At 40.3% G+C, this 19,911-nt stretch overlaps 1 protein-coding gene across 2 annotated transcripts in view; it reads right to left on the bottom strand.

Annotated features, from left to right (window-relative positions):
• Positions 1-19,911, bottom strand: part of ADCY6 (adenylate cyclase 6) — a 208,836-nt gene that overhangs the window by 7,875 nt on the left and 181,050 nt on the right. For both annotated transcript variants that reach the window (XM_088478990.1, XM_088478923.1), the window contains 7 exons: positions 15,510-15,535; positions 14,858-15,005; positions 12,650-12,747; positions 11,173-11,260; positions 10,957-11,073; positions 10,593-10,751; positions 9,799-9,974 (listed from right to left, as the gene is read on the bottom strand). In XM_088478990.1, the coding sequence (XP_088335116.1) occupies positions 9,799-9,974; positions 10,593-10,751; positions 10,957-11,073; positions 11,173-11,260; positions 12,650-12,747; positions 14,858-15,005; positions 15,510-15,535 (812 nt within the window). The remainder of the gene's footprint in view (positions 1-9,798; positions 9,975-10,592; positions 10,752-10,956; positions 11,074-11,172; positions 11,261-12,649; positions 12,748-14,857; positions 15,006-15,509; positions 15,536-19,911) is intronic.

Consider the following 19,911-nt stretch of genomic DNA (forward strand, 5'->3'; position numbering starts at 1 on the left):
AGATATTGGTCTACTACATCCTCTTTCTATTTCTCGGTACAGAACCCATTCCTACTCCTGCAGTGTTGCAGTGTGCACCTGTGGTCCTTTACAGTGGCAATAGTGTATTGGCAAACTCTACTTTAATGGTTGATGTTGCCATCTTTGGCCATGTCATTAAACATTTGCCGTCACAGTACTTCCATGTTTCACACTGCTAACCCTATGGTAATTTTAAACATGATCTTCCAGAAAAAGAACATCAACATTTTCCTGCATTGTTTTGGATTTTTGAAAACATTTCAAGAACTGTAAAATGTAAGGAAGGGGTAGAAAATAAACATGGACCTCATACAAATATCCCAAAATAATGATGTTGTCATTAATAATGTATAACAGTCTTCCTCATGTAAGATTAATATTAATATAGAAGACTGTTTAGAAAATAAAGTGATGCTGCAAAGTGAATTATTGTGCCCATGAAAAGGACAAAGTGTGATACAGTATGTAAAACCAGTCTCACTTTTTGTAATACAGTTGTGCTGCTAATTGCGGAGATGTCTGATAATGCTATAGTGATATGTTATGTCTACAAGAATATTTATTTAGCTTTCACACACCCGGGACTGAGCGAAATGACACAGAAAAACAAACACTTTCGCTGTGTATGTCAAATCAGAATTTATGGATGATGCCAAAGGAATACGCGAACCTGCAGCCAAAGGAGAACAGGGGGTCTTCCAACTTGACCCCTTAAGCTGGCCACACATCTAACGATTATCTGTCCAACCAGCCAACTAGTTGATTGGTTGGAATGAAAATCTGGTAAGGAATACAATCAGCAATTTGCTCCCAAATACTGGAAAATGGACCAAAACTGTTGTTTGAACAAATAGTTTAGATCAAACATTTAACAAACTTGTCTGAACGACCATTTTCATCTGTTTTCTGGCATTTAGGAGCAAATTGCTGATCATCAGTTACTCCCATAATTTACCAGATTTTCATTCCAACCAATCAACTAGTTGGCTGGTTGGATGTAAGTTGGTCTAGTGTGTGGCCAGCTTTACCCTCCAACATGACACCTTAGGATGATACTGTAAGAACAAGGTTTTCTCCAGCACTGGAATGGTAATTAACTTTTATGTGGGCCATACATCTAGTGGGCCAATCCCTGATGCAGATTCTCTAGGGATCGGCAAAATACTACTATTAAAATCCCTGACTCGACGATTCTGAACATTTTTTAATTGGAATCGGTGAATCGAGATTGTCCAACATGTTGGATTTTGCCGATCACCTGACCCTGGCATCAGTAGAACTAATATGTGCAATCACAATTCACTCGAACAGACAACATGCAGACGCTCACTTCCCCTCTCGCACATCCATAATACCTTGCAATCCATCCAAAACATCGGTAACATTGAAGTACATCGGGAGCCTCTCGCACAATTACGGCAGGTCAGATCTCACTTATAAATTGCTTTGTTTACTGTATGCAGTGAGCGCTCAGGCTGCGTATGCCGTCACAGGGGCTAATTTATGCACGCCCCTGTAACGGCATTCAAACACACTGGCACGCCTGCGTTTCTCTGACCACCCCTTGTCAACACCCCCCAAACGCTCTCCACCTGTCACTCTGTGTGATCTCCGTGATCACAGTGAAGCATGCGCAGTACGCAATATTCGACAGTCTGCGTACGCAATTGCATGTGTGATCCTTGATGACTCAGGTCCTATGTGTGTAATACATATGTAAATGGTGGAGAATATATTTTACTGACCAATTTGATGAGCTACAGATGTGTCCACATATATCTAGCCTCCTTGCGCATTAAACAGTGGCGTGACTCGGTAGCGCAGTGCATCTTTTTGTGCAACTTTTTAACTTCAAATGCGTCTTATTCGCACAGCTATGTGAATAGGACATACAACCAGCTTCTGCTGATTAATATGACATAGGGCATGCCTATATTCTGTGTGCAATTGCGTGTGTATCTGCATGCAAAATGCTACGCAGCAGCTGTGACACTGTATCGGAGCATTCTGCATGGAGATACCCCCACAGTTGCACACAGAATACAGGCATGCTGCATATTTTACTCAGTCGAAGCTGCTTGTGCAACCTATTTACATCGCTGTGCGAATAAGACGCATTTGAAGGTAAAAGGTCGCACGAAAAGATGCTCAATGCTACAAAGTGACACAGCGCTCACACGTTGTGCATAACGCGACATGTAGCGCACGGAGAATAGATGTATGTAGACACATCTGTATATAAATGAGGACTGTCCATTATTGACACTGACCAATAGATGGTCTATAGATGAATGTGTTCTGAAGCCAAATCTAAAACCGTTCCCACTATTAATGACATGGAAATGCATTTAAAACCAATTGCATTAAATTACATTTATTGAAAGATAAAAATAAATGTAAAAAAATAGTGTAACACAATATTGCATGATAAAAAATATTGGCACGAGATAGATAAAAACTAACCCCCCCCCCCCCAAAAAAAAAATAAATAAAAAATATATAAAAATATCTCACTGTATTTCTGCAACATGTTTCACCATCCACTGCCTGATGGTGAGGAAGTGGCCACGCACCTTGTTCTTATAGTATCACTGTGTATGTGTCAGCACAAATAGGGACAGAGGATGGAAGCAGGTCTATTCTCATCCCAGGGTGAAAGCAGAACTCCCATTAAACCTGTGTGGTTAGATTAACTGGATGCACTAGTTGCGTTGAAATCTGTAAAGCACCACTATGTGATAATACAAAAAATCAACACAAGTACAGGGTTCTATTATAAGTAACCTTATTTAATTCTTGGAGATCAATGTAGCAAGTTTTATAAATAGACAATGGTCTGTCATATCTGTATTTCTTTTATTAACAAAAGCAAACACTGACCTACAACAGACATGGACGAGATGTCTCTAATACTGTCTCATGATAGAGGCAGACATACAGTTTTTGTACAATATCCCTACAAGAAACATCCTTATTTCACAGAAACAACTTTCTTCTGTTACTTTTCATCAGTGTCACAAACTGCTGATAGGGAGCTCCTTTCCAAACACACCAGTTGGAATACCCACTCAGAGTGGGTATTCCAACTCACTGACCAACCTGTGCCAATTGTACCCAAGCTGCAGACACTATTATGGAGTAGCCAGAAGAGAGTTACAAGATCCAGAAAAGCTTTTTATAATACACAGAGCACTCATCTGTAATGATGCGTACAAAGATTACTTTACATGAAATTTACTCAAGAAGTGGAGCGCCCAGAGCAATTCTCAGTAACGCAGCTTATGTGAGCGAGATGGTTTTGTTAGGAGGAAAATGACATAAAAGAGAGAATTTATCATAGGCAAATACAACAACAAAAAACGTACATTTCTCATGTCTGAATCATACTTGCCTACTTTTGAAGAAGCATTTCAGGGAGATTGTGACCTCACCACCTATGAGCGGTGCGATAAAGTGGGCGTGTACTGCTACACCTGAGAGGCGTGTCATAAAATTGACTTGCATCCAATTGTAAACGAGCCCCAAAGCAGTTAGTAAGATCTACTTGTTGATGAAAACACACTGATACTTTTCGGGGCTTGCTATTGTATTGTGTTTTCCAACGGGTTCCATATAATTGGCTAAGAGAAACCTTATATGAAAATGCATGTAGCCATAGGGATCATTGTGCCTTATAACCAATGCAAGGAAATGGTACTGATGGGAAGCAATCGGGAAGCCGACTGTCTATATACCGGCAGCCGGCTTCCCGACTGTCTTATCCCGGCAAGGATGAAATGCCGGGCGTCTGGATGTAGACGGCCGCATTTCCCCGACGCCGGGAGACCGGCACCCGGCATCACGATCGTAGTGATGCCGGGCGCCGCGAGCGGACAGCTGCGGGGGGGGAGGGTTAGGTTTAGGGATCCCGGGGGGGACTTAGGGCTAGGCACCCCCCTGGGAGGGTTAGGGGGAGGGAGGGTTAGGCACCCCCGGGGGGGACTTAGGGCTAGGCACCCCCCCCGGGGGACTTAGGTTTAGGCAGCGGGGAAGGGGGTGGTTAGGGTTAGGCACTTAGAGGGGGGATTAGGGTTAGGCACTTGGGGGGGAAGTTAGGGTTAGGCACCCCTAAGGAGGGTTAGGGTTAGGGGGGTTAGGTTAGTGGATACTTACCTATCCACGATCGGGATTTCCAGCGATGTCAGGCTTCCGCTGCGTCGCACTATGCTCCTGTCGGGCTGACCCTGACGGGAATCATACCCATTCCGTACTGATGATTCCATTTGCATGTATATATCTCTGATTGCTGTTTTCCCTCCCAAGTATATAAAAGCTACATAATGATGGGTAAGGTGCAATCAGGGAGATTGCTAGACTCTTCAGGGACTCAGGGATATTGCTGTTATTTCAGGGAGTCTCCCTGACAATCAGGGAGAGTTGGCAAGTATGGTTTGAATGTGTATGTTTAAAAATCACCGCTATTGTGAATAAGCCCCTTAACTTGCCCTTGCAGAGTGCAGCAAATGTCATATTTATAGTTTGCACAACTATATATATATATATATATATATATATATATATATATATATATACACATACATACACACACACAGTCAGGTCCATAAATATTGGGACATTGACAGAATTTTCAGATTTTGGCCTCTATTCACCACCACAATGGTTTTGCAATGAAACAAACAAGATGTGCTTTAACTGCAGGTTTTCAGATTTAATTTGAGGGTAATTACATCCAAATCGGGTGAACGGTGTAGGAATTACAACAGTTTCAATATGTGCCTCCCACTTTTTGAGATCCAAAGAGCTGTCACTATCAGTGAAGCAAGCCATCATTAGGCTGAAAAATCAAAACAAACCCATCAGAGAGATAGCAAAAACATTAGATGTGGCCAAAACAACTGTTTGGAACATTCTTAAAAAGAAAGAACGCACCGGAGAGCTCAGCAACGCCAAAAGACCCGGAAGACCCGGAAGACCACGGAAAACAACTGTGGTGGATGACAAAAGAATTATTTCCCTGGTGAAGAAAAACTCCTTCACAACAGTTGGCCAAATCAAGAACACTCTCCAGGAAGTAGATGTATATGTGTCAAAGTCAACAATCAAGAGAAGACTTCATAAGAGTGAATATAGAGGGTTCACCACAAGATGCAAATCATTGGTGAGCCACAAAAACAGGAAGACCAGATTAGAGTTTGCCAAACAACATCTAAAAAAGCCATTACAGTTCTGGAACAACATCCTATGGACAGATGAGACAAAGATCAACTTGTACCAGAGTGATGGGAAAAGAAAAGTATGGAGAAGGAAAGGAACTGCTCATGATCCAAAACATACCACCTCATCATTGAAGCATGGTGGTGGTAGTGTCATGGCGTGGGCATGCATGGCTGCCAATGGAACTGGTTCCCTTGTATTTGTTGATGATGTGACTGCTGACAAAAGCAGCAGAATGAATTCTGAAGTGTTTCAGGCAATATTATATGCTCATATTCAGTCAAATGCTTCAGAACTCATTGGACGGCGCTTCACAGTGCAGATGGACAATGACCCAAAGCATACTGCAAAAGCAACCAAAGAGTTTGTTAAGGCTAAAAAGTGGAATGTTATGCAATGGCCAAATCAATCCCCTAACCTGAATCTGATTGAGCATGCATTTCACTTGATGAAGACAAAACTGAAGGGAAAATGCCCCAAGAATAAGCAGGAACTGAAGACATTTGCAGTAGAGGCCTGGCAGAGCATCACCAGGGATGAAACCCAGCGTCTGGTGATGTCTATGCGTTCCAGACTTCAGGCTGTAATTGCCTGCAAATTATTTGCAACAAAGTATTAAAAAGTGAAAGTTAGATTTAGGATTGTTTAGTTTGTCCCATTACTTTTGGCCCCTTAAAAAGTGGGAGGCACATATAGAAACCGTTGTAATTCCTACACCGTTCACCTGATTTGGATGTAATTACCCTCAAATTAAATCTGAAAGTCTGCAGTTAAATCACATCATGTTTGTTCCATTTTAAAGCCATTGTGGTGGTGAATAGAGGCCAAAATATGAAAATTCTGTCAATGTCCCAATATTTATGGACCTGAATGTATGTATACATATATATATATATATATATATATATAGACACACACACACACACATATATATACATATACACACACACACACACACACACACACACACACACACACACACACACACACACACAAAGCAAATCTGAAAGTCTGCAGTTAAATCACATCTTGTTTGTTCCATTTCAAAGCCATTGTGGTGGTGAATAGAGGCCACAATATGAAAATTCTGTCAATGTCCCAATATTTATGGACCTGAATGTATATATATATATATATATATATATATATAGACACACACACACACACATATATATACATATACACACACACACACACACACACACACACACACACACACACACACACAAAGCTCACACAAATTAAATCTGAAAGTCTGCAGTTAATGCACATCTTGTTTGTTTCATTTCAAAGCCATTGTGGTTGTGAATAGAGGCCGAAATATGAAAATTCTGTCAATATCACAATATTTATGCACCTGACTGTATATATATATATATATATATATATATATATATATATATATATATATATATATATATATATATATATACATATACACACACACACACAGTCAGTTGTGCAAACTACAGACATCTTCACGACCACCGCGGGATTTGCATTGGTTTCTTTCTTGTTTTAGTGAAAGCTGCAGTCCTCTAGATTGCAATTTAGTTTCTATCATCATTTTAGAGTGTAACACTGTTCATCCATTGAGTTACTGGATGATTTTAAAATGCACTATTTCTGATAGAGACTACTGATGTGTTGAATGTATAATATATTTTATTAGTGTTTAGATTTTAATATTTAATTGTGTTTCTGTGGGACTATATGTATTTCAGAGTGCGCAGACAATATTTTTTCTGATATTTATTCTGAAGAACTGGCACTTTCTTCTTAATTGGCAGCTGCACTCAATTAATAGGTTAACTTTGGTGGCTCTGAGTGACAGCAGACATATATTTATGCACTGCCTATCTGTGTCAGCATGGCACACCCTCAATATTAATGCAACAGTCCCAAATTAATATTGCTCAACCAATTGTCTTAATATTATATCAAGTAGCATAGCCGCTGTTATCATTTCTGTATTTGATTACTGCACTGTGCAGAGGACATGTATGTCACTTCTAGGCATGGATTCCCTCTAACAACGCTTACAAATCCAGTCTGTTTGAACTCCCAATAAACTTTGAAGTTCTATGTAAATGAGGGGAATGTCAAGTCAAATCTGCTTTTGTTCATGTAAATATAAAGCGTTTTAAGGCAGCATTTTCATTTTTTTTACTCTTTTGCATGGATAGATTTTACAGAGGTGTGGGTTAGCCCATGTTTTGCACAAGGGCTCTGTGGCCTCCAGCTAGGTCACTGTTTATCAATAGGACAAACTGGAAACTAAATGGCTGAGAAACTGAATAACCAGCTGACTTCAGCTATTTAGAAAACAAGGATATTTAACGTTATCTGCAATGTCAATATATCACTATTCCAAAAAATCTTTTTCTTAATTTGGCATACATAGATTTGGGATTTTGGTGTTTGTTAAGCTTTCCTTTATAGTAACTGTCCCATTCTGTGTTATGTTATGTGGTACCTTTCAGGATAAAGAGCGCCAACTTTGGGAGAATGGATGGTGGGTACACACCTGACAGATATATCTGCAGATCGAGTGATCTGCAGATGATGGTTGTTCATACACACTGAACGGCCATCATCTGCTTGTGCCCTCGGGTACCGGCGGCCGTGGGTGGGATCCGGCGGCCGGGTCGGGGGCGTCTCCCGCCCCCCTCCTCGTGGCTGCCGCTGTGTGTGTACGGGCAGACACACCTGTGCAGCACAACCAATGCGATATGTCGGTGAACCACGACATTCACCGACATATTGCGGGTACACACTGGCCGACGGGCAGCTGATATATTGGCTGATCAGTTGATCAGCCAATGTATCTTTCAGTGTGTACCCAGCGGCTCTCAGGCCTTTGACAGTATTACCCAGAGTTGTAAACGGAAAAACAGCTCCCTTCGTTATCATTTACAAAGTGCACAAGCACAGAATTAACAGACTTGTATGGACTAATACACACCCCTTCAGTCTCTAGGAGCAACACACTTGGCACTAATTGCTAGGTGAATAAGGTCCAATTACCGGAAACTGCCCTGAACCTGGTTTCTGTATGTAAAACCTCAGGCTACTTTCTGCCTCCATGATTGATCTAACAACCTGTGCACAGACCCAGCTTGTGTTCTGAAATTTGACAGATCTAAAATCCTGTGTACCGATTCGACTTGTGTTCTGGACTTCGAGTGAACTGATAATCTGGGTACCGAAGTTAGATTCTTACTGGAATTGCTTTGCTGTAAATTCTAACCAGTAAGATCACATCGGCCTGCACTTCATATACAGGCTGCATGACTACCAGAGTCCTTACACAGCCTCTGACCAGGTGAGCAACACTATTACTCTGATATGTTGCTCACATTTCAGTAATTACATGTTCCTGCCACTTTAGTCTATATTGCGATAGAAGCTATTACTGGACTGTAACATTGGGCCTGATTACGGATAGCTGCGATTACTCACGCAGACCCACTGTAAAAATATGCTACTGTTTGCAATCGCAATGCCGTCGCAGCCTAACATAAGGACGTCCACTTCCCCTTACTCACAACCGTAATACTTTGCAAATCTGCAAAATCATTGGTAACAGAGTACAATCAGAGCCTCACGCACACTTACACAAGGTCAGACCTTTCTCAGAAAGTGCTAACCTCATCGCACGCAGTGAAAGCCCAAGCTGCGTAAGGCATCGCAGTGGCTAATTTATGCACGCCCCTGTAACGGCATTCAAACGCACTGGCACCCCTGTGTTTCGCCGATTTGTTGTTAACAAAGAGAGTCTTTTTCTTTCTTTCTCCTTTGGTTTATACATGATATACCTGACTCTAGGGAGCACCACCAACCTTATGATTTAGTAGGATTATACCATACTATATGATGCCCTATATGTTGGTTCTTTAACATTATACACACATCTACTTTGATCCTAATTGGATCAGGCCAGTGCAGATTCACGGAATCGGAAGACCGGCAACAGCAGATCCCGACAGGTACGTTTTTTCACTATCCCTAACCCTCTCCCCCTACAACCCTAACCCTCCTTTAGTGGTGCCTAACCCTAACCTCCCCCCCTAGTGCCTAACCCTAACCTCCCCCGGTAAGTGCCTAAACCTAACCCCCCCCTCCCCGCACCCTAAACCGTTGGGGGGGGGGGGGGATGGAGGTGCTCAACCCTAACCCCCCGTTCCCCTAGCCTGACCCTAAACCTCCCCTCCTGCGGGGCGTCGGGATTTCTGACGGTGGATAATGATAGGCGTCGGGATTTTGATGCCTATCATTAATCCCATGCCGGGATTTTACAGTCGGGAAGCCGGCTTCCTGACTACATAACCGGATTCACCTCTTCCCTTTTGTTCTCTTTTAAAATGTTAATAAGAAAATGCCGATGTGTTTTACAAACACTATAGTTCCTTTCACCATGTTGTCAGCCCAGCAACACTACTGCTCACCCTGCCATTACTGAACAAGTGTTTTCCAGACCTATATAAATAACAAATCTATTGCTTTATATTGTATTGTTAATGAGCAGAACATAAAGACATCAAGATCACATATAGGACTCACAATGCATTAGCCGTCACCAGCAAATCATAGTTGTCAAAGAGAACGACCTCGGGCGCTTCTATGATGATAATGTAGAGGACCTGAATAGACAACATGAGCGCCAGTTTCCCGATGCTGCTGATCTGGAGAAACACGGAGCAGGCCAGCAGGGTTAGCAGTATGCTGTAATTGAAGTACTGCCAAGGACAAAAGAAAGGAAACGTGATGCAGACTGTGAAAGGTAGATGATATACTTACATGGTAAGTCATACTACTTCTACAACTTGTGCATCTATCAGATTTGTCTCCCCACTTAGGCCATTGGATTACATTTATTTTATTTGCTCGATGTAAACCTCTTAATAATTGCAATTTTGGCAAAATAGTCCACATTATATGTACAAGACCTGGGCCATAACACATAGGGGTGGATTTGCATTAGAAAAGGCTGGGTTATGGATCATACAGGAGGGGATTTAGGCTGAATGGATTTAGGGCCAATTTAGCCCCACTTTGCTCTTGTATTGTGAGGTATAACTAAGGAGACCACATCATCTTTCATGACATCACTCCCTGATATGTAAAAGCAATAGTAAGCCAATAGTGAAGCCAAAACACACATAGAACTGAGGATCAATGTTACAATTGATTTCAAAATGCTTGCTATAAGTTTGCTGTAACCTCTTATAAATATATATTTATTTCCTCCTTCCCGACTAGTGGAATACTGGTACCACCTTCCCCAGGGTTCATTCAGTAGGATGTAACCAATATAGAGAGTGAGTGTAGCACATATCTTCTCTGTGTGTTCATACCTCTGGGAAGTTGCAGGACGGCCGATCAGAGCCACAAGGAGCAGTTTCCATGCTCAGGTTATAGTTAAGGATCTGGAAATGACAGGCATTGACGGACCCCTGACTGATATTTAGTTCTTGAGCAGCACATTCAGAGAGACTCTGATGATTACAGGCAAACTGCAAATACCAAATAAGAGACTTTGAGAGCAGACCCACAGATCACTTTTTAGACTGCTGACAGCCCAACAAATATAACCTCACACACAGACCATAAAAATAATTAGAAAGTGGAAGAGATGTATACCAAAGTGAAGAATGATTTATTCTATAAGAAAACACCCTACAGGCCCTAAACAACACAGTGTTAGAGGCAGATGCATACCATGTTTACAAAGGCTGAGGTGAATACCAATAAGATGGTGAAGATCCCAATCAGGGTGCTGTTTGTTCGTGACTGGACAATCTTCCGAGATACTCGTTGTAAGGCTGATGGGAAAAGCTGTGGAAGATATCAAAGTGAACGCCTCAGCGGAGTAACCATTACCAATACCCCTCTCCCCCCACCTCCACCCTACATCTCACTGCTGCAGTCACTCACCTTTATGCAGGAGTATACAGCACACACAAAGAGTATATTGGCCAAAATGATGAAGATGCTGGTGTAGACTCCAAGCATGAGGAAGGAACTGCGCAAGAAAGTCCATTAAAAAGAGCCCTCAGCGCATGGAATATTATACAACACATGCAATAAAAGGGTCTAGCTTTACTCTTTAAGACATTTTTGGATCAGTATTCCCTACCTGTAAAAATACACTTTTTACACAACATAGCTGTGCTACATCATGGAGCTTAGTTGGTCATATTACCTACCAAATCCCACTAATTAATGAACTGGGAATCAATCCTGACACAGATTAAGATGTATCAAACTAATGATTCTAGCAGTGCCTCATTGCGAACGCCATAAATAAGAACTACTACCTCCATTTGACGCAGATCCCATTAAACTACAGGCAGAGAACCATGGAGAATTACAGATCCGCAGGACTGAGTGGGAATGAGTTGAGGCCCTTGTGCTACTTTTGGAAGACTGTTTATTTAAAAAAACAAAAACTTCAAAAGATATGATATGTATTATATATATATATATATATATATATATATATATATATATATATATATATAATACATGAGTGTGGTTCAGTACGTAGGTAACAAGACCTCTCACATGTGTAATGTTCTCTATTTAATTCTGATCCCCTGCCAGGCCAGAGCAGATACACCACTGCTTCCACTCATGGCATTAGACTGTGCATCATATCAGTCATACTGTCCCAACATCAGTTGTAAGATGGTGGGGCTGGCGGAAACATGGCCAAACATTGAAGTGCATAGTGTGATTAGATTTCAGGGTACATCAGCAGATGAAATTCATCACCAACCTGTCGAGGTGTATGTCATGTCTCAAAAACTGGTTTGGTGCAATGCCTTTGCTAAAGCCAGGCCACACTCAGCCAACCACACATGTGAATTGTTACGGCGCAACCATTGGGAGATACTGGACCATCCTCCCTACAGCCCTGACCTTTTGGACCATAGAAGAAGCACCTGGGTGGAGGCGATTTGCAAACGACGGTGAAGCTCAGCAAGCCGTCATGTCCTGGCTTCAGGCGCTTGACACTGGTTTCTTCTATGCCGGGATAGATGCCTTGGTGTTCCATTGGAACAAATGCTTAGACAAGTATGAGGTCTATGTGGAAAAATAATCTGTACCAAAGCCATACTATTTATTATACGTATATGTACGAGTTAAATAAAATTATGCAATGAGAGATCTTGTTACCTTATTTATTAAACCACCTATATTACACATATATATATATATATATATATATATATATATATATATATATATATCTTTTTTTTTTTTTTAATAGAGAGATTAGCATTTTATTTATGCAAAATAGATTAGCATACTCTCGTAAAGCAGCTGTATAACTTTTTTGTTATTTTATATTACTTTATCTTTTGCATGTTATATAAAAATAACATGACACCAACATTTATGAACTTACTGGGGATATATGACAATTTGGATAAAGCAGATGAAGCAGAAGACCAGCAGCGTGCAGGCCACATAACCTCCAAAGCGGTCATCCACTTTCTTGGAATACTGCAAGATACATAAAGTGAGGAAGACTTGAAGGCACACGTATAGATTTCTCAGCTACAATATACAGTCACTGAGAACTCTTCTAAATTATATAATCTGACAGCATGGCATCCATCTTATCTTGTAAATCAATTGAAAAATGTAATAAAAACTACAGACTTAAAGTTGCAACCCCTCTACATACAAGGTGTGCTTATGTAACAGACATATCTCTCTGGTTATTTTTTTTTTTCTAGTTGTGGTTAGAGATGCTATTAACCATTTACAGTTTGGTCAGTGCCATGTGTTTACCATGACACATGATGCAGTGGACAGAGGGCCTGATTCGCTGTTGTGATTACGCACGCAATTGGCCGATTGTGTGTTGTGCTCATGCGTATGCAGTGCTCGAACACTCCACTGTGATCGGGACTGCACAGACCCATTGCAGAGTGATTGACAGGAATTAACATTTGAGGGTGATGACGGGTGCAGTTTTGCTAAGTATTATGGATGTGTGTAAGGTGAGGTGGGTGTCTTTATGTTAGGCTGCGTATGGCATTGCGATTGCAATCATTAGCATTTGTTCGCAGTCAGACTTTGTGCGTAATTGCTATTGCGATCCTTACTGAATCAGGCCCAGAATCACATGACACAATGTATTGATCAGAGTGGCTCTAGAACCCCCTTCCTCACAGCAGACAGACCCCATCCCTTCTCCAGCTATACTTTCCTGAGTTGCAGCAGAAATCAAATGCTTCCATTTGTTAGACATATTATTTGCAGTGGCAGACATATAAATAAGCTAATACATATCAATTCTGTAAAGGTAACACGTAGTTAAAGAAGAACCATCTGGAAACATTACTGACACTTCATGTTAGAGAATCAGAATATAAAAATAAAAAAAACAATTATGTGGAATTACCACATTCAGCGCGGTTTAGTAAACATCCCATAGCATTTTACAGAGGTAATGTTTTCAATTATAGTCTTCAAAAGTGGACCCATTTAGGTCTTATTGAGGTCACTAGCCCCTACTGAGTTGATAGGCTGCATTCTCAGTAAATGGCGACCACTACTGAGTACTGGAGATGGATTAACTGGTACATCATCTTTTTGAAATATCTTGTATGACACATGTATGAATAAAACAAAGATTTTGAGTTAAAAACATTAGTGCCTGTTCCAAACAAACAAGATCTTCAACTTTGCTGGTAATAGCAACTAGCAACATTGTTTTCGTGAAGTATGTGGATGACAGGCATATTATAGGGGCTTTCCATCTTCCAACAGCCTTCCCTTATTGCTTTGTAGAAGCTCTCCTGTCACCACTACTAATTATATACAGCTTTAGCTACCCGCCATCCGTCTGGGTCACTCAACAGAGCTGTTCATATTTCTTACACTTGGATACAACATATCTCAGCTCCGAATCCAAAGAGCCATTTTATGTCTATTACAAGGGCAAAAACAATAGTTTTTGGGGAATAAAAAGAAAGGTCACACATTGTTACAATGTTGTGTTTAGTTATGGAGGTAAAGCAATTTCTATTGACCATGCATTTTTTAATGAACAAGTGACCATGTTGATTTCCATAATGTCGACACCATGTTCACATTGTTGACATTAATAATATTAACATAGTTCAACATGTTGACAAACACCTCAGAATATCGATATGTTCATAATATCAGAATCCAAAATGTCGCCTTGTTCAAATATCGACATTCTCAGAAGGATGACTGGACGGGTCAGGCACTTTGGTGGGCGTGGTGGGGGGGCGGGTTCAGGTTGCAGGGGGAGCTTAGGGTGAGACCCTAAGGGTAGGGTTTGGGGTAGAGATTAAGGATAGGAAAACAATACTTACTAGAACCACCGCTTGTCAGACGTGTGCACATGTGAACGCCGGGACCCAGAAGACGACACCGAAGTTGCCGGGACCAGGTAAGTTGACCAGGGACGTTAGGTTGTCATTCTATCATGTCGATATGTCATCCATGTAGACATGATGAATGTAGACATGGTCACTGTCAACATTTCGACCTGATGCACGTCAACATGATAAATGTCGACTTAACATACCGCACCCTTTTTAAAGAGATTCCCTTTGGACAAGCAAAGTGTTACCTTTTTCTCCAGGTCTGCGGTTTGGAAAGTGAGGATGAATTTTTTAACATGATCTTTCCGTAACTGATCAATACTTCGAGCATCTATCGCTCTTGCCAGGAATTCATCAACTTCATCTTCTGGATTTAGAGCTTCCTGTGTGTTCCTGCTGCAATAGAAGAAACCAAACTGGTGTGAGGTCTATGGCCACGCAGAGACTGGTTCTACTGTTTGCAGATGGCCACATTGGATACGACCACTCCCTCATTGATTAGGGGGATGCTATTGTGTTGGGAAGGTGGCAGCGTGGTTAACAGCTATCATCTGTGGTCATCTTCCGACCACATTAACCAACATATGCCCAATAATCAACTGATCACCAGTCATTAAGGCCATTTCTTAACAACTGCATGTGGCATTACTATGTGTTGGAGTTCCAATATGTCACATACGAAGAGTACTAGTAACACAATCAATAGAAAGAACACAGCTAGCTTGTTGACACAAAAGGAAATTTACGGCAGCAGTTTATTTAGACTGTAAGCGTGTTATACGAAGTTCCAGGCCATATTTTGAAAATTAGCTTTAGATATACCAAGATAGAACAAGTGTAGGGGGGATTTGTGCCAGTCTGTAGAAAAGAAAAAATAAGCAGTTCACATCTTCTACTTACTTGTCTTTGCTTGATTCATCAATGCCCTGAGAAGAGAGAACATATTTTAGAGAAGTATGTCATTTTAGAACTGCCATGCTCATGTTAATGCATTCTGCAGGCATATAGTTATTGGACCCTCAAAACTTTTTAATTGCACAAGGACTAACTTACATCTGTATCCAAAAAGTAGAGTGCATCTTTCTCAGGAAATCAACATAAGAGATTAGAGAGTAGAGCTCTTAGAACATTATTGGTATTGTAAAAATAATTAACAGCAAAAAATCCTGACGCGTTTTATCATGCCTTGACAAAAGTGAAATGCATGTTAGGGTTTCTGCTACTAAATAGTCTTATAATACCAATAATATTGTTACACTGTGCTAACAATTAATATGGCAAAACAGGGGACTTTACTATATTACACTAGAGATAGTGAGAAGGAAAAACAGGAGACATGCTCCGTAAAAAAATCATTTACTTACTAGAGAAGATTCAATCTAGGAGGATGGTCATATTATTATATCACATCCATCCCTTGTAATAGAGATGCTAATGCTGATCCAAATAACAAAATTTACATCCGCCAAAGAAATAACATATATCCACGAAAAAAAAAATTGATTTCTATGTTACTAACAGGAGAGTTTACAGTAACATTAATCCAACCATTACAATTAGAAACAACACCCCCTGCTAGGGTGTTACTAATGATATACTAAGATATTATTTCATTGGTGGAACATATACTGTATGTCCAAACAAAGATGTATACTCACTTGCTATAACCAGAATTACACCTATTTTATCAGAAGGTCACAAATGATACAATAATATGGATGCTTGAACAGCAACATCCATTTAATTGTTACAAGTAGGATAAATTATTCACTTGTTATGTCTAAAGAGGGACACCCATACAGCTGTTGCAAATAGAACAGATATTGTCCGAAACGATCAATAGATAATAACTATCTACCTATTGATCATTGCATTAGAAATTATATACATGGCTAAACAAAAAATTATTCAGTTGCTATTAAAAAAAAAAAAATCTATATTGCAATACTAATTCATATACACATGGGTATATATATATATATATATATACATACACACACACACTTACATACATACACACGCACATTTGAATTGTCTTTGGGGAATATTGTGGAAGTTTTGCGGACCAATCTGCAGGGAGGGCCATGATAGAACTAAACTAGATGAATCTTACTGATATACACCCACCCGCCCTAACATTAATACCACTGACAGGTAAGTAACATTATTATCTTGTTACATTAACACCTATCAAGGGGTGGGATAAACAATATTAGGCAGCCAGTTCTTGAAGATGTGTTGGAAGCAATAAAAAAATGGGTAAGTGTAAGGATCTGAGCGACATTGACAAACTGTGATGGCTAGACGACTACGTCTGAGCATATCCAAAATGACAGGTCTTGTGGGGTGATCAGTGTATGCAGTGGTTAGTACCTACCAAAAGTGGTCCAAAGAAAAACAACCGGTGAACAAGCAAAAGGGTTAGGGGCACCCAAGGCTTACTGATGCGTATAGGGAGCAAAGGCTAGCCTGTCTGTTAGATTCCACACAAGACTTACTGTAGCACAAATTGCTGAAAAAGTTACTGTTGGCTATGATATAAAGGTGTCAGAAAACACGATGCATCACAGCTTGTTGCGTATGGGGCTGCAGACCGGTCATATTGACCCCGAACCACCGCAGAAAGCGCCAACAATGGGCACGTAAGCGTCAGAACTGAACTATGGATAATTGGAAGAAGGTGGCCTGGTCTGATGAATCACCTCTCCTTTTACATCACATGGATTGCCTGGTGCGTGTGTGTCGTTTACCTGGGAAAGATATGGCATGATGCACTATGGGAAGAAGGCAAGCTATCAGAGGCAGTGTGATGCTCTGGGAAATGTTCTGCTGGGAAACCTTGGGTCCTGCCATTCATGTGGATGTTACTTTGACACGTACCACATATCTAAACATTGTTGCAGACCAAGTACACCCTTCATGGCAGCAGTATTCCCTAATGGCAGTGGCCTCTTTCAGCAGAAAAATGCGACCTGCTACACTGCAAAAATTGTTCAGGAATGGTTTGAGGAACATGGTCTCCAAATATCCCACATCTCAATTCGATCGAGCATTTGTGGGATGTGCTGGAATATACGAGCCATGGAGGCCCCACCTCACAACTTACAGGACTTATAGAACCTGCTGCTAACATCTTTGTACCAGAAACCACAAAACACCTTCAGAGGTCTTGTACAGTCCATGTCTAGATGGGTTAGAACAGATTTGGCAGCACGAGGGGCCCTACACAATATTAGACAAGTGGTTTTAACGGTATGGCTGATGGGTGTAAACATCCAGGCAAAATTAGGCATTGTGTTTAACTAGCAAACGTATAGCATCTTTTATGAATGTAAGTGATGAAAGATGATATTTATATACAGACAACGTTTTATGAGGGGACGCAACTGTACAGAATTATATATGCCAACTCATTTATAATAATCCCCACGCCTGTGATAATACAGGTTATATTAATACTGCTATATTAATACTGTATGTAAGCATTTAAATAACCTTATTATGCTCACTTTTTGATCAATTCAAACACACAAATGATCTGGTTCCCCAAAATTAATAATATATGTAATCTATCAATCCAATAGTCCATATTAACATTATTTATGTGTCTAAATATCAATCACCCCAAGATGCTGTAAGATACACTTGAATCATCATAGTGTCACTACATAAAATACAGAACGTTAGGTGTTGCAAGAGCAATTCAAACTATTATAACATTATTGAATTAACATATGTTAATTCAGTGGCAGAAGACAAACTCTAAAGCACCATTTCCTTTCTTTTTCACATTTCTATGACTTTTTTGTCCCAGTGTGCTGCACCTCTATGTACAGAGAATATGCAATGCACAAAGGAATGTGTATCAAATTAGAAAGACCTCATGAAATTCAGGATTGAGCCATTTGATAAAATTACAATTTGACATTTAGGCCCTGATTTTTTTTTTTTAAATTATTTATACATGTGTTGGTGCTCTGTATCCAATAAATGGCCTACCTATAATTTGTTGCTAAATTATATTACTTGATGTTGGAGAATTCCAAATGTGGAGTTTGATGTAAAGGGGCCTATCCATTAGCAGATAAATTTGAATGATGAACGATGACAGATGCGCACTCCCGCGGCCGACAAATTGTGTCTTTCGTCTCTCCAACATGTTGGTCAATTATCGCTTATCGAGCCGTAAACGCAGAATGATATTTTTAATGAAAATTAATAGAAACATAAAAGAAAATCCACTCCCTGAATGATGTCATGCAATATCGTTCGTCGGTCATCGTTTGCAAAAATCTGTCATGTACATGACAGATATCTGTCACCGCAGCCTCAGGAATTTTCAAGGGATAAATCTTTTGTCTTTCATCGTAGAGAAAGATCTGCTAATGGATAGGCCCCTTATGTGGAGTTCTCGGGTGTTACTCTGACTATACCCATTTTTGAAAATCCTTGTTTAAAAGTTTTATAACAGGTTTGGTAATAAGGAGTGGCAACACCTAGGCAGGGTAAGTACTGTATATGTAAAGTTTGTTCCAGGAAAACAGTTTCATTTCAGTCAAGTTACTTCATTTATAAAAGGGAAACCCCTCTTTTAGCAAGGGCTTACTTGCCTTCATACACATGTGATATAAGGGGAGATGTATCAAACCTTGGAGAAAGATAAAGTGGAGAGAGAGAGAAACTACTAAATAATCAGCTTCTGTCATGTTACAGGCGGTCTTTGAAAAATGACAGTTAGGAGCTGATTAGTTGGTACTTTATCATTCTCCACTTTCTCTCTCTTTAAGGTTTGATACATCTGACCCCATAATAATTAATAACGACTTTCTGACACCGGCTCCATTACTGCATAGCTGGCGAGCTAGCACGCATAGCACGGGTCGGCACTCTACTGTCTCGGCAAACCTTGCAGCACTACAAGCCCCATCTTAGCAATTTATTGAATTTGAATATTCCATATTTGTTCTGCATTTAAAAACTTATCTTCAATAAATATTAACTTATAACACCCAGAACAATAAGAATGGATGGTAAGAACAATAGTCAATGAGCAAAAATAAGTGATTTGTTTTGTGCACTTAATGGGGACACGTACAGCGAGAAATTACCTGAAAATTGGCTACTGTAATTGTGGGCCCTGGGCAAATGCCTCTTGCTGCTTTATTTCAATGCTACCCATGTTTATACCGTATATAACTGAGAAGCTGCTCAAGTGTAAAATACAGTAAATAGTGTCAAATGTTCTATAAGATTTTACGACTTGTTTTGTCTACAGAAACAATAAGTGTGATCAAAATAGCTG

The sequence above is a fragment of the Taudactylus pleione genome, unplaced genomic scaffold (assembly GCF_031769625.1).
Source record: "Taudactylus pleione unplaced genomic scaffold, aTauple2 ptg000005l, whole genome shotgun sequence".
Lineage (NCBI taxonomy): Eukaryota > Metazoa > Chordata > Amphibia > Anura > Myobatrachidae > Taudactylus > Taudactylus pleione.